This window comes from Artibeus jamaicensis, unplaced genomic scaffold, assembly GCF_021234435.1.
Source record: "Artibeus jamaicensis isolate MK-2021 breed Jamaican fruit bat unplaced genomic scaffold, CSHL_Jam_final scaffold_1964, whole genome shotgun sequence".
Taxonomy (NCBI): domain Eukaryota; kingdom Metazoa; phylum Chordata; class Mammalia; order Chiroptera; family Phyllostomidae; genus Artibeus; species Artibeus jamaicensis.
In genome coordinates, this window is record NW_026522030.1 from 58,299,389 (window position 1) to 58,313,583 (window position 14,195).

General features: G+C 39.2%; 1 protein-coding gene across 1 annotated transcript; it reads right to left on the minus strand.

Annotated features, from left to right (window-relative positions):
• Positions 1–1,215: 1,215 nt before the first annotated feature.
• Positions 1,216–1,724, minus strand: LOC128626061 (60S ribosomal protein L27a-like). Its single transcript, XM_053656496.1, has one exon. The coding sequence runs from the start codon at positions 1,706–1,708 to the stop codon at positions 1,262–1,264; it is 447 nt and encodes a 148-aa protein (XP_053512471.1). The 5' UTR covers positions 1,709–1,724; the 3' UTR covers positions 1,216–1,261.
• Between the last annotated feature and the right edge of the window lie 12,471 nt (positions 1,725–14,195).

Genomic DNA, 14,195 nt, shown 5'->3' on the forward strand with positions numbered 1-14,195 from the left:
GCATACTTCACGAGATTGTAATGAACAGGAAGTGAAATAATATCTGCAAAGTGCTTCATAGATTGGCCAGCATAATATAAACATTTATATCTTAGTAGCTAATTTTTTCAAAATATTTGCCTCTGGTCTCCCAGCAATCAAAAGTCAGTTTTTGTAGATTCCATCACAAGAACTTAGAAAAGTCTGAACATTTAGACAATATCTTTTCCCCTAAAATTTTTGTTCGAAAATGCCAAGATTATCCAGATAACTTATCCAGGGACTTGTCACATTTACACCTCACTTTTATGCAGTTGTAAAACATTGAAATGTTAAAGGGACTTACCTAAGAAAAAGAAGATAAAAAAGATGAACAGTGAAAGGACAGCAAACTCACAGTTATTAACAACCACACCTAAAACAAAAACAAACTAAGGGGATAGCTAGATCAGGAGCAGAACCATAGAAATGAAGATCACATGGAGGGTTAGCAACAGGGGAGTGAGAGGAGGGGAAGGGGGGAGAAGGTACAGAAAATAAGTAGCATAGACGGTATGTAGAAAATACATAGGGGGGAGGGCAAGAATAGTAGGGGAAATATAGAATCTAACTTGAGACATGTGGTCATAAACTAAAGGGGGGGAATGGTGGGGGAGGGGGTGTTCAGGGTGGAGGGGAATGAAGGGGGAAATAGAACAACAGTAATGGCACAATCAATAAAATATATTTTTAAAAAAGAAAGAAAAATTGTATGTATATTTATATATGTACATACACGTGCATATATACGTACATGCACTTATGCATATATGAATATAGTTCTTTTTTTTCCCAAAGAACCACCTCGACTTTATTAGTCTTCTCTGTAGAACATGACACATCAATTCCTAAAAAGACCATGCTCCCATCAGAATTGAGTCAACCCCTTGTAAGCCCCCTGGAACAATTAAGGGTACACTCTTCTACTCATTGTAAATTCAGAGTACACAATGCAGACAGGCCTTTCAACTATTTTATATTTGTCTACACACACACACACACACACCACCAACAGTTACCACTTTCACTTTATAAATGAGAAGTTCAGGTAACAGACCAAGGCCTCTAAGCACTGGTGCTAACTCTTGCATACTTTCTTTCTCAGGGGAGCCCAGGCCCTCATACCTTTAACTCCTAGAACCTGCAGGTTTCTGACACACAGGCAGAGGTGCCAAAGAACCTACGCTCAGACCAGAAGACAAAAGCACTTGTGAGCATTTAATGATTTCCCCTCCATGTGGCTTCAAGCTACCAGCACACAAGCCCCACCAACACTCTTAATCTTCTCCTCAGCTCTTCTGCTGAAGAATTTAGCCTTCACAATGACAGGCTGCTTTGGGAGCTTTCCCTTCCCCAGAACTTTGTAGTAGCCCAATCGCACCACATCAGTGATGGGAGCGGCTCCGGTCTTGTTTTTGGCAGCGTTGACCCGTGTCTGCTCACTGACCAAAGTCCACAGTTTATCCAGGTTGACAGTGGGACAGAAGCTCTGGTTCCTCTTTAAGTGGTAGTGCCTCATACCAACCTTCCCAAAGTAACCTGGGTGATATTTGTCGAAGTTGATCCTGTGATGATGCAAGCCACCAGCATTACCTCGGCCTCCCGGGTGCTTCCTGTGCTTGCCAATGCGGCCGTGGCCGTGGCTCACGTGTCCCCTAAGTTTCCGGGTCTTCCTCAGTCTCGATGGCATCTTGGTGGCCGACACGCAAAAGCCATATATGAATATAGTTCTATGACATTTTGCTCATCTGTTCTCTCCTATGTCTGTAACTGTGTGAGGTAAGTTTTACATCATCCCACTTTATGATTAAAGGACAAGGGAATACAGAAAAGCAACTTGGCTGGGCCAAAGGCATTGCAGCTAATAGGGATAGAAGTGGGGTATCCTAACCCCTATCCAATTTTCCTTGCTTTGTTCTGCTCTGATGACTATGGATGTGAAGTGCAGTAGAACTTGGCTACCAAGGAATTCCAGCTGAGAGGTAACCAAAGGAAACAGCATGGCTGAAATCCAGTTAAAAGTTAAAATCCCATTGGGTAATTTCTCCTTAATTGACAACAGGAATCACTGGCACTTCCCTGTCTAGCTACTTTGCAGACGGCAGGGATGTTAGCAAGAGCTCATGGTGAACAGTGATCACTTCCCAATGGAACAGTGATCACTTTGGCTGGATTCTGCTGTGGCAGTTTGCTGGCAATGAAAAGACTGTAGTCACACAGAGGCGGTAACATTTTCTAGTAACCACCTCAGGCTTTTGGCACTGAATTTTCTGGCACTATCTAGGGAAGCCCTTTTTGCTATTTCTTGCTGCTTATTTGATTTTGCTGGGAAATCTAACACTGGCCATAGAATAGCTCACCTCACTGGGATTCAGTGTGTGTGCCCTGAGTAGTGTTCAAAGGTGATTCTTATCATCTCTGACAAGCATACAGCAGAGAAATGTTTTAAAAAATGGCCCCAGCTTTCTTCATCTGTGTTTTCATGGTGCTTGAAATCAGGTTGTGGTCCTGAGTTAATGACAGGAAACATTTTTTTTTCATCCTCACCCAAGGTCATTTTTTCATTGATTTTAGAGAGAGGGGAGGGTAGAGAGGACTGGACAGAGAGAAACATTGATGTGAGAGAGAGAAGGATCAGTTAGTCACTTCCCACACTTGCCAGGACTGAGATCCTATGCACCTGGACCTGGGATGGAACCGCAAGCCTGATTATGTACCCTGACCTGAAATTGAACCTGCAACTTTTTGGTTACAGAATGAAGCTCCAAACCAACTGAGTCACACTGGCCAGGGCCTTACAGGAAACATTTTGATGTCTGTATTGCCTCCTTGATTTTCTTGAACCTCTCACATAGAGTGACTTCATCCTGTCCTGAAGTCCATAGCACTATTATCTTCCTCTCCACTTCCTGTGCAGGCCTTCCTCTGGTTTGTGGGCTGTGCACTTCATTTTTTTCCTTCAAGGCACACAGTGAGCTGCTGGTCAAATAGAGTTTATGTGGGTGACTTCTGCTTTCTGCTTATCATCACAGAATCAGGTTTTCTTTCCCTATTTTCTAAACCTGAAGTAGCTTTTTTTCCTTCTTTTCATCTTGTTTATATTTTTCTCTTCCAATTCTTCCTCCACTTTTCATAGTGATTAAGCAGGGGTTATGCTTGTTTACCACACCTTGATTCTGTAATGCCCTTATTCCTAAAGAGTTATGTTTACAAGACTAACCTAAATATGCTAAACTTGGTGTTGATCTGATGACTTCAAAAACTCCAGATTCCTTGCCAATTATTTGTGAAGGAGCTTACTTAAAATATCTGCTAATCTACCTGAATTTACTTCTAAAGGCAATCACGTATAATGCCTCTTAAAACTAAGTCTCTACATTTGCAGTTTGGCAACCTCCTACTGGAATTCTGCAGGTTAAATAAATCATGGAGATTAGATCTTTATATAGGAAGTATTAAAGCCCTAATGTAGGTAAATACTACTTAATAAGACCCTAGATTTTAGGGAAGGCTTGAGATTTTTTTGGAGACCCATTAAATGCTTCCTGTATGTAGTTATCACAGTGAATTTTCTCTCTTTGGTTTATATTAGATGCAAATTGAATCACCCAGGGACTTTGTTTTTAGCTTGCACATACCATACCCATTTCTGATCTGGGCAGATAAACCAGCTCTAGAGATTTATAGAAGATTGCATCAGTTCTTTGCCAGCAAGGAAGTTTTTCTTGAGTTAGTCAAGAACTTATGGAACATAGTCCTTGGTGTTTCGCTAGCTGCAGTTTGAAATAAAATCTGTTAGCCTAGGGTTAAGTAATGCCTATGGTCATTACACAATGGTGGGGGACCCTTGTGGCCAGATAAAGGGAAACCTCTTATTCATTTCTGATTTCCCTACACATGTATTTTGTGACCTTAACAGAAGGCTTGTGGCCTCTTCACTAAAAAAATTGCAAATTTTAATACTTTTCTCTGATCAAAAATAATATCACAGGATTGTATTACTCTTCCAGTACCCTTGAAATTGTAAAGGCTGGCCTGGGGGCTTCCCAAGGGCATAATCTGTGTCTTTCTCAGTCACTGTTTTATCCACAGAACCCTACACGGTACCTGGAGCATATAGAAGACATTCAATAAATAAAACAAATAAATAAATAGAAAGAAACAGAGTCACATTTTAGTGACCTTATTATATCTTTTCAGGGTAATGTAGTATTTGAAAAGGGACAGCAATAACACATTTCTAAAAGGAGATGAATGGCATATTTAACACTTCCCACGAAGGGACTTAGCTTTTATCACTTAATCCAGGTTTTTAATCACAGAAGCATTGAGAATTCCCTGTAGTTGAATATGGATGAATCTTTAAAGCAAGTTGAAGGCCCAGGCTGTCCTTGTGGACATCAATACTCCCATGGGGCACTGTCCATGAAGAAAAGTGTGGGCTCGCTGTCTTTTCAGCGAAACTCCTAGAATTTGGCTGACTGCCTGGTTTATCCCAGGACGTTAGTCAGCCCACAAATACCACATTTGTTTATTCAGTCCAGACTGAATACTCTCATTATCCCATCTCCTTTGTGGGCAAATGCTTTGTTAGCCTGAATTGAGCTCTGCAACACAAAATAAAGTGACTAATCTTTTGGGGGTTCTCCCTTCCAGGTTCTTGTATGAGTAACTAAATCTATAGGCCACAAAGTCCCATACTGTCGTTTTTACTCATGCTGTTCTTCTGTTCTGATAGTTACACATTGTACTTAAGGAAACCAATACCTTACAGAGTGTGGTTGAACTGGCGCCACCAGTAAGAAAAGGAGTTTACCAGGCTTTTGATTGTTGTGGTGGCAAAGGGAAGTTAGGCTAATTATTTATACTTATATAGTCTACTATTGGGCATTTGTAATAATTATTACCTTGTATTCTGAAAAAGTTTTCTAATCCTGAATACGAGAGTCTGAAAGTACAGGAAGTAGGGTAAACACAAAACAAGCACTTTGGATGCTCATACAGTTAATATGTTGTAGATCTGGAATATGAAACTAAAAAAGAATGTATATCCTTAATCACTAGGCTATTTGTCTATTTACAAATATCTGTAAAGATCTAAACTTTTTAGCAAAAGTTTGAGGATCTAATTTTCTGAATTGCCATTGACCATGAAAGTGATTAGTTTTGGTAGATAGCAGTGATACAACATGGTGCAAAACAGAGCAGGAGTAAAGGAAACCATAAAGGTCAACATTCTTACCATAAGTCCCAGCCATTCTTATAGCATGTGGCACAAAGCTGCTTGACAAATAATTCTTGTTGATTATTAGGCCTGTAGAAATTTTTTTTGTTCATAAAGTTTTGACTTTGACTCTAACTTGTTTCTCTCTCCTCTTTCTACAACTTTTAGCCACAATTGCCTTTCCAATGACTTCTTTCTACCACATTCCACCTCCCCAGTGTAAGAGAATGCAAGTACATGGTGACATTTGAAGCAAGAACGTTGAAGAACCAGTGCCTGCCTGACTTCTATCTGAGGCTTAGAGCAGTACAGTCTTTTTAGCTTTTCAGTGTGAAGTCTGGGGATCGTAAAGGGTGTTTCGTCCATGGGGTTTTTGCAACTTGTTGTTTTCATACCTGACATCTGGGGGAAAGATGGATCTAAATGGTTTTTTAAAAATAGCCATTAGCTTAAGATGTATTCAGGGGAATGTATAAATAGTCCCTGGGCTTCAGCACAGATAATACACATGCTAGCAAACAGAAATTTAAAGTAATAAAAGAAATTGCCCTTTTTAGATACTTTTCTGGCTTGTGGTATACATTTTGGATTTGACTCAATGAAAATGTTTATTGAGCACCTAACACATGCCGAACACTTTGCTGCATTAGAAGGGTTTGGGGGCCTATTCTATAGTCCAAATGTGATACATGAAGGATGAAGAGAGAATACATATAATTATAGCAGAATAAAATATAATATACAATGGGCTATAGGCTATTATGAAGGAAGAGAAAATATTTTATTAGTGGAGTCAGGAGATGCATTGTTAAGGTGATGGTGTTCTTGTGTGGTCATGAAGGATAGATAGGGTTTTGGCAGGTGAGGAGGCATTGCAGTGCAGGAGAATAATAAGGGCAAAAGCACAGTGATCCATTTAGGACAGAGGCAGGGAAATAAAGGATGGCTGAGTTTGTACTATCAAAACTGAGCTGCATGTACACAGTTGACTATGTCTTCATCCTTGAACCACTCCAGACTTACCACACCCTCCTGGCTCTTTGTCAGTCTTACTGGCAACTGCTTCTCAGTCACTTTTTTTGGCTACTCTTATCAGTCCGAACTCTACATGTTGAAGGGCTCCGGCTTCAGTTTTTTTAGCTCACTTCTCCTAAGTTGCTCTTATTTAAATATAAAATATTTAACATCTACATGCCAGTGACTTCCAAATGATTGACTTGCCCCATGACCTGTGCCCTAATCTCTAAGCTGTATATAAATTGTCTACCCAACAGCTTTACATTTGCTGTCTAAATTTCTATATCCAAACCAGAACTCTAGATTTCTCCTCTGCATCCCCTCTCTGCTAGAAATCCTGCTGTTCTATTAGCCTTCTCCGTCTTAGTTAATGGGACTGCCATTCACCTAGTTTGCTTAGCCTCCTACCCCCCAGCTGGGAGTTATTCAAGTTTGCCCTTTTCTCTCACCCTTACCATTAACAACAAATACAGGCTCCAGCACATATAAACACCCCTTTTCACTACAAAATCATAAGTATGTAATTCTGTAACATAATATCACACTCAAGCAGACCATATGACATTTTAGGTGAAATGTTCAAATTAAAACAGGAAAAATTCAATAAAACAAAAAATCCTATAAATTATTATGCCCATATTGTTACTTACCAACCATACTCAAGCAGGCATTACTTCTGCTGGACCCTGTGTTTTGAGTTCACCACTGCACCACCACACACAGGTGACTATTGTGTTTTGTCACCTGTTTGCCATAAGCCTTACAGCAAGCAGTAAGGTCTGCCTCTAATGTGCATGGTTTGGTTTGATAACAGTAAATATTAAATTTAAAAAAGATTAATTTTTACAGAGATCACTCTTGATTCATTTCTAGAAATTAACTCATAAGTTATCTAGAAGAGCCATGGAGTTTTCAGTGTGCATGTATGTTGGAATTTATGTCTCCCACCTTCCAAAAGAGCCTTCACATTCTCTTGCCTTTCAGACCCAGCTGCTATGGATCAAATACACAGAAACTTATCTCTGATTATCTGATATATAGTGAAAACAACAATATGATGAAAATGATGGTATTACTGCTATGACTACTAACTAGCACTTACCAAGCCCTGTTATCTGCTGCACTAACCACTTTACATTTACTGATGGTTCAAGTTGCATAAGACACTATGAAATAGATATAATTATTGTCCTCATTTTAGACTGCCCAAAGTCACTTAGTTGGAAAGTGACAGAGAACCAGAACATGAGTCTATTTCTGCTAGACTTCAAAGCCCATGCTTTGAACCAAAAGTAACTTAAAATTCTGAGTCAGTGAATAAAGGTAGATGCAACTTCTACTGCAAGAACATTTTGGTTGGCTACAATGAGGACGACATAAAGATATATGTCTAGAAAGATGATACAATATAATACAGATGATACAATATAATAAAGACAATATAATATGATAAAATACAATACAATAGCTCCTATTTACGTTGCCTTTTCATAATTTTCAAGGTAATTTCATTTCGGGGGATGCTGAAATCTGCCATTTGTTTATGTCCCCTTACCCCATAACCTGCATTTGTTCTCAGTCTCTCCAGTGGACACATCCTCTGACATGAGAAGTGTAAAACGAGAAACCAGGGAGAAACATGAGCTTAACAAGAGGATAAGTGAAATTACTAGAAAAAATTTCCAGGGGAAGAACACTACTTTACAGCTATTTCAATCTTTATTTCTTTCTGGACATAAACCTTAACAAAAACAGAAGAGATTGACTTAGTCATTATGCTATGGTAACAAATAACCTTACAATATCAGTGGCGTAAAAAGGAAGGAATTTTAAAAAAGCAAAGAATAATTTTTATTCATGACACATGCCCCTCAATGGTCAAAGTCCATGATGTATTTCTCTTTCTATTCCTCATCTGTTTGTACGACTATCTCTTCATTCTGAGCATTAGGACTTTTTTCTGGCTTCATGTAGAAATTGCCTCAAGAGTACTCCCTAGACACAGAAGTTCTTGAAAGTACCACAAATTTTGTTTGAGGGTTTAGGTGATTTTCTTGAAGGTTAATTATCCCCAGTGCCTTCTTTTCTTGGTCTTTGAGACATTCTGCAGTTGAAATAGTGTCATTTGTGTTTCCTGCAAATATGTTTGACTCTGAGAGTTCCTTCAAGTGAGATAGTATTCTCTAATGTCAAGCATGGGCTCTGGAAGCCAATAGAAGTCTGAGTTGGCTCTGCTGCCTATACTAATTGTGTAAATTGGGCAATATCTTAATTTCTCTCAGCTTTAGCTTCCTTATTTGAACAGGGTTCATTATTTGAATAGGGGAAACTGATTGGATTTGGGAGAAGACAGGAGATAATATTAATAGAAATTGTTGATGAACTGGGTGAGGCTGAGGGAGGAGGCAAGGATAACCACCAAGTTCCTATTTCAAGCAATTGGGTGGTGGTACCTTCTACTGAGAAGGGGATAAGAGAATTGGTGTGTGTGTGTGTGTGTGTGTGTGTGAGAGAGAGAGAGAGAGAGAGAGAGATTTATTTATTTATTTTTTATTAATTTTATTTAGTTATTTTTCAAGTACAGTTTTTTGTCTATTTCTTCCATCCCAGCCCCCCCACCCCATGTGCCCCACCTCCCTCCCATTTCCACCCCCCTTAGTTCTTGTTCCTGTGTCCTTCCTATTTGTTCCTCCAAATCCCTCCCCCTTTTTCCCCTTAAATTCCCTTCCCTCTCCCCTCTGGTCACTGTCCCCTAGTTCTCTATTTCAGTGTCTTTGTTTTTATTCTGCTTGCTTGTTTGTTTTGTTGTTTAGCTTCCTGTTAAAGGTGACATCATATGATATTTGTCTTTCAACACCTGGCCTATTTCACTCAGCATAATGCTTTCCAGTTCCATCCATGTTGTTGCAAAGGGTAGTAGCTCCTTCTTTCTTTCTGCTGCATAGAATTCCATTGTGTATATGTACCACAATTTTTGATCCATTCATTTACCGATGGGCACCTAGGTTGCTTCCAGCTCTTGGCTATTGTAAATTGTGCTGCTATGAACATTGTGGTGCATAGGTTCTTTGATACTGATGTTTTAAGATTCTTAAGATATAATCCTAGCAGTGGAATTGCTGGGTCAAAAGGCAGGTTGATTTTTATTTTTCTGAGAAAATTCCATACTGTTTTTCATAATGGTTGTACCAGTCTGCAATCCCACCGAGAGAGAGATATTTGAAACATGAAGATTTGAGGTGCTTTTTAGATATATAAGTGGAAATGTTGAGTTGATGTTTTAATGGTGCATAAGAGAGTAGTTTGAACTGATAATAGAGATTTCAAAGTCATTTACATACAGGAGCTAATTGAAGCTATAGAGCAGATGAGATATACTGAAAATGGGGAGAGAAGAGAGCCTAGGGTAAGCCCTGAGAACTTTTCTGTGTAATGGTCTCATAAAGAGATTAGAGGATTCTTCAGAAAAGTTTGCTTTTATGACACCATACTCTGTTCTTTACCTTTTACCTTTCTGGACACCACTTTTTTTTAGTAAGGAAAACAATTTTGCTGTCTAGTTAGAGTGAGCAGGGTGGGCAGGCTGTGGTAGGGTTCCTCAATAGAGATGTATAAGTAAAATAATTATCAAGGAGAGTAGGAAGAAATGTTGATCCAGTGAAATTATTGAGGAGATGTGTTGAAGTCCTAAGGTCAAAGGCCATGTGTTTGCTAAGACAATAATCTGGATGGTTATACAATTTTACTTAGGAGTGCTCAACCTTCTAGGAACCGAGATGGCCTTGGTCCTGTGTTGGGAGATTGTCAGGTGAGAGCAATGTATGAAGATACATATATAGATTTGAACATGCTAGTGGTGAGTAGTTCAGATAGCCAATTACTTGTGGTCTTTTTAGAGAAGACTGATAGACTGTGAGGACATGAAGGACCCAGGAGCTGAAGGACTCCATGCCTTTGGAGAGCAGAGGTGTGCAAATGAGCATCCTAAGAACACTGGAGGAAAGGCAGCTCGGTCCTAAAATGGGACATTTGCAGTTAAGATTTGGAGTGTGGAAAAATGTAGTAATGGCAATGTTCAGGATATATTTTTGGCAGTTTAGGGGAGTCTGTATTGAGTGGGAGTGAGTCTTTTTATTTTGTATGTTAGGTCAAAGAATAGTGGATTGAAAGTGTTGGGTGGATATCCCTCAGAGACACTGAAGTTTTCAAGAATGATGTCATAAGTTGGGGTTGAGGAGAGAAGAATACTGTTATGTCTTGAAGAATGTGGCCAGGTGGTCAGTGGCTGATAGAAACATAGAAGTGTACATGGTGGTATAAGCAGATGACGTGAGTACCAGGGTGGAAGTGTGGTATTAAGGAGCCAATAAACTGTTCCCCTTGCCCTTCATTCTATCATAGGTGAAATACATAACAAAATGTGGAGAGATGTGTTTACAGTTTTTTCCCTTTCATATAAGGTAAGAAGATTCTAGAGGTCATAGGGCTTGAAGAGAGAATCCAAAGAGGAAAAGTACAAGGCATTATGGGGTTAAGAAGAGGGGAAGTAAACTGACTTTCTTTTGGTATATGAAGATTATAGAAATGGAAGCCTTCACGAAAATTAACTGACCACAGAGTGAGTCACTTGGTGAGAAAGATGTCTGAGGGTCTGAGGTGGGAACTGGCCAAATCATGTGTGGGCCCACTCGCCATGTGGATACTGGAGTGGATATTCCTATGTGAAGGGTGGATGCTGGAGTGGGTACTCCTGTGTGAAGGGTGAAGGCATCAGGCCTCCTCTCCCTGGGATGGTTTCAAGGTATGCTGAGTTGCCACATGCCTAATAATTTTCATTTAATACCTCTTTTCTAGACTCACAATATTATTAATAAAATATCTGTCTTTACTTCATTCCTGGAATTGTGAAGATTCAATGCAATTATTTGTGGGAAAGCGCTTTAACAATTGTAATCACTATATGTATGTTAAATTTTATTGTTACCCACACCTGTGATGTATTTGAATTTGTGCTCATCCATGTATCTGTAACATATTCCCTAGGACAATAAGGGTGTCCCTTTGACAAGCCAAGATTCTTTATTTATATTTTTAGTCTGGCACCTGGGCTGATTCTCTCTAGTGATTTGTAGTCTTGATGTGGACTCACATCTTTCCCTGGTGTTTGAGTATCTGTCTCAGCTTCTCATGGTCAGAAGCTCCATCTTTGTGTCTTTCTAATACAAATACCAGACTCAAATCTAGGACACCCACCAAGTTCTTTGCTCCAGTGTTAATTATGTTTCTAGCTCCAGGAACATTTGCAGAACTGAGCTGACTGATATACCCAAAGCAAATATTTCCAGTCTAGTCTAGTTTTCTAGGTACCCCTTCATGATTCGACAAGAAGGTATCCAGAACAAAGTGGTACTAAAGAGAATTCTACTCATAGTTTCACAGTGTCTAAATTCTTTCAGACTTTCAGGGAGAGAGACATACATTTCCACCCAAGAAAAAGGTATTCCTTTATTAATACTCCCTACCTCCCTTTGACAATTAACTGAGATTGTACTTGAGTTTTTGCATGTTAGATTTTCTTGGAAGGGAAAGGAAGCTCCTGTGATGGAATAAATTTTTTTAAAGGTAATTCTCAAGCAGGTTCTTTCATTTTGTTCTACCATCACTTTTCTACTGACAATGATTTTTTTTCCCTTTCCTGACCTTGGACATGGAGACTGTTCTGGAGAAACCACATGCTTTGGAGTAATGGGGTGTGATTTTGGGTGAAGTACACAATATTTAATCAACTAAAGAAGTGCGCACATTATTTTTAGTAAAATGTGATGCAGTCTTGGGAGGAAAAACTGTGCTATATGTTCCCTTTACTCATTTAGTTTACAGCATTTTGTATGTATTTTCCTTTTATTTAGCATCTGTATTCCTATCTCTTCATTCTGTGCATGAGAATCATCTTCTGGCTTCATGTAGAAACTTCCTCAGGAACACCCCCTGGACACAGAAGTTCTCAGAACCACCATTGATTTTTAAAACAGATTTTTATTTATTTTTAGAGATAAGGGAAGGGAAGAAGAAAGAAAGGAAGTGAAATAGGGATGTGAGGAACATTGATTGGTTGTGTCTTGCACATGCCCTGATTGGGGACCGAACTCGCAGCCCAGGCATGTGCCCTGACTGGAATCGAACTGGCAATGTTTCACTTTGTCAGACAGTATCCAAGGAACTGAGCCACACAAGCTAAGTTGTTTCCCTGGAAGGCTGAATACCACCAGTCCATTTTTTTCTCTGATAGCTCATATTAAGTTTTCTCTAGCCCTCGAATTTTTTCCATTCAATTCACTCCCAAGTTCCTTTACATCTCTAGAATAAACACCATCTGGGTGATAAAAGAGTTGACATTTAGTAGGTGAACATTAGCTTGTTTAAAACTCTTGTTAAACTTACATTTTCTATTTTGATGATGTTATTTTACTGGCTTCTTGAGAATTTCCAAAACCCTATGCTTATTCTTAATCACATCACTCCAAACTCCATGAGGCCTTGCCATCAAAGCAAGGGCAGAGATGAATTTTGTTAAAGTCCCCCTCTCCGGAAAAAGATTCTGGGGCAAAAACAATTGTCAAGAATAAACAAATATTTTGATCCTATTTTTTTGTAGGTTAGTGAAAATTTAAGATATGAGTATACTTTGTAGAATTGCATGGGCATACATAGATAGAGACTAGCATGATTTTTCTTACTGTAAGAAAACAGATCTCTAATTCATCTTTTATTTAGGGGACTGGACTTAATTATTGTCATCTTCAGTACTTCGTGGTGCTGCCAAGTCAGTGTGGTCAGAATGAGGGTGGGATGTCAAATAAATGAAGCTTTGGGGAACATGAGCTGGGTTGAGTCATGCAAGCAACTGTCTCAACTTCCTCACCTAATACAGCACCAGAATGTGCTATTGTGATGACAGAGTGCTGATTTAAAAGGAAAATGAAAGAGATAAACACTTATACAAACAACTGTGGGTCTAGAAAGGATGTGGAGAGCTGGGGTATGAAGGTAGAATAAGGCATCAATTCTAAGGTACACAACCTACAGCACCGTGGTAGCCACACAGTAGGGGTTCCATAATGTTTGTTGGTTGAACAGTTTTTTTGAAAGAATACTATAATATACAAAGCAAAGAGCCCAAAATGTGTTTATAAATCAGAAGTAGCAGGCCTTATGTTCCATATTCAGCTAAAAAACACAAGTCCATAAGCAGACTAAGGTGTGGGTGAAGATAAAAGGAGTCAATGACATTATTGGCAAGTGTTCAAAGTCTTTCTTTTCTCCCCATGTTGTCTTTCTCTCATTTATCTTTTTGTATTTCAGGAATCTGAATATCCCTCTGTTTTATCAACCTCTTATTTTCTGACTCAAACAAGATAAAAATTACAATTCGTTGAGCAGGAACCATGACTTGTTGGTCTTTGCAGCCCCCAAACATATCATAGTCCAGTTCCTGACGCATTAGAGGGACTTCCTATACATTTTAATATTAGCTTTATCTTTACTTTATCTCCTTTCTGGATATCCCCCCTTTTCACTATTTATATAAGCGTAAGCAAAATTTTCTCTGCATTCTCCCCCAATTTAATCAGGCTACTCCACATTCCTCTTTTGTTACTCAGAGTGGTGAACAAGACTTAAGAGCCTTGGTTGTTATGGACTTTACAATCAATCAGGGGAGGCAGATATTGAACAAATAACTTCAGGTGTGATAAATGTTAGGGAAGGTAAGTTCAGGATGCAAGGAAGCATAATCAAATCTAGATTACAGGAGGTCTTCCTGGGGACATGTGAGCTGAAGAAAAATAAGATTTGACTTGATGAAACTGGGGATCAGGCAGGCAGTAGGAGAAGGGTGTTCCAGGAAGTTGGGACAGTAGGCACCAAGCCTGGATTT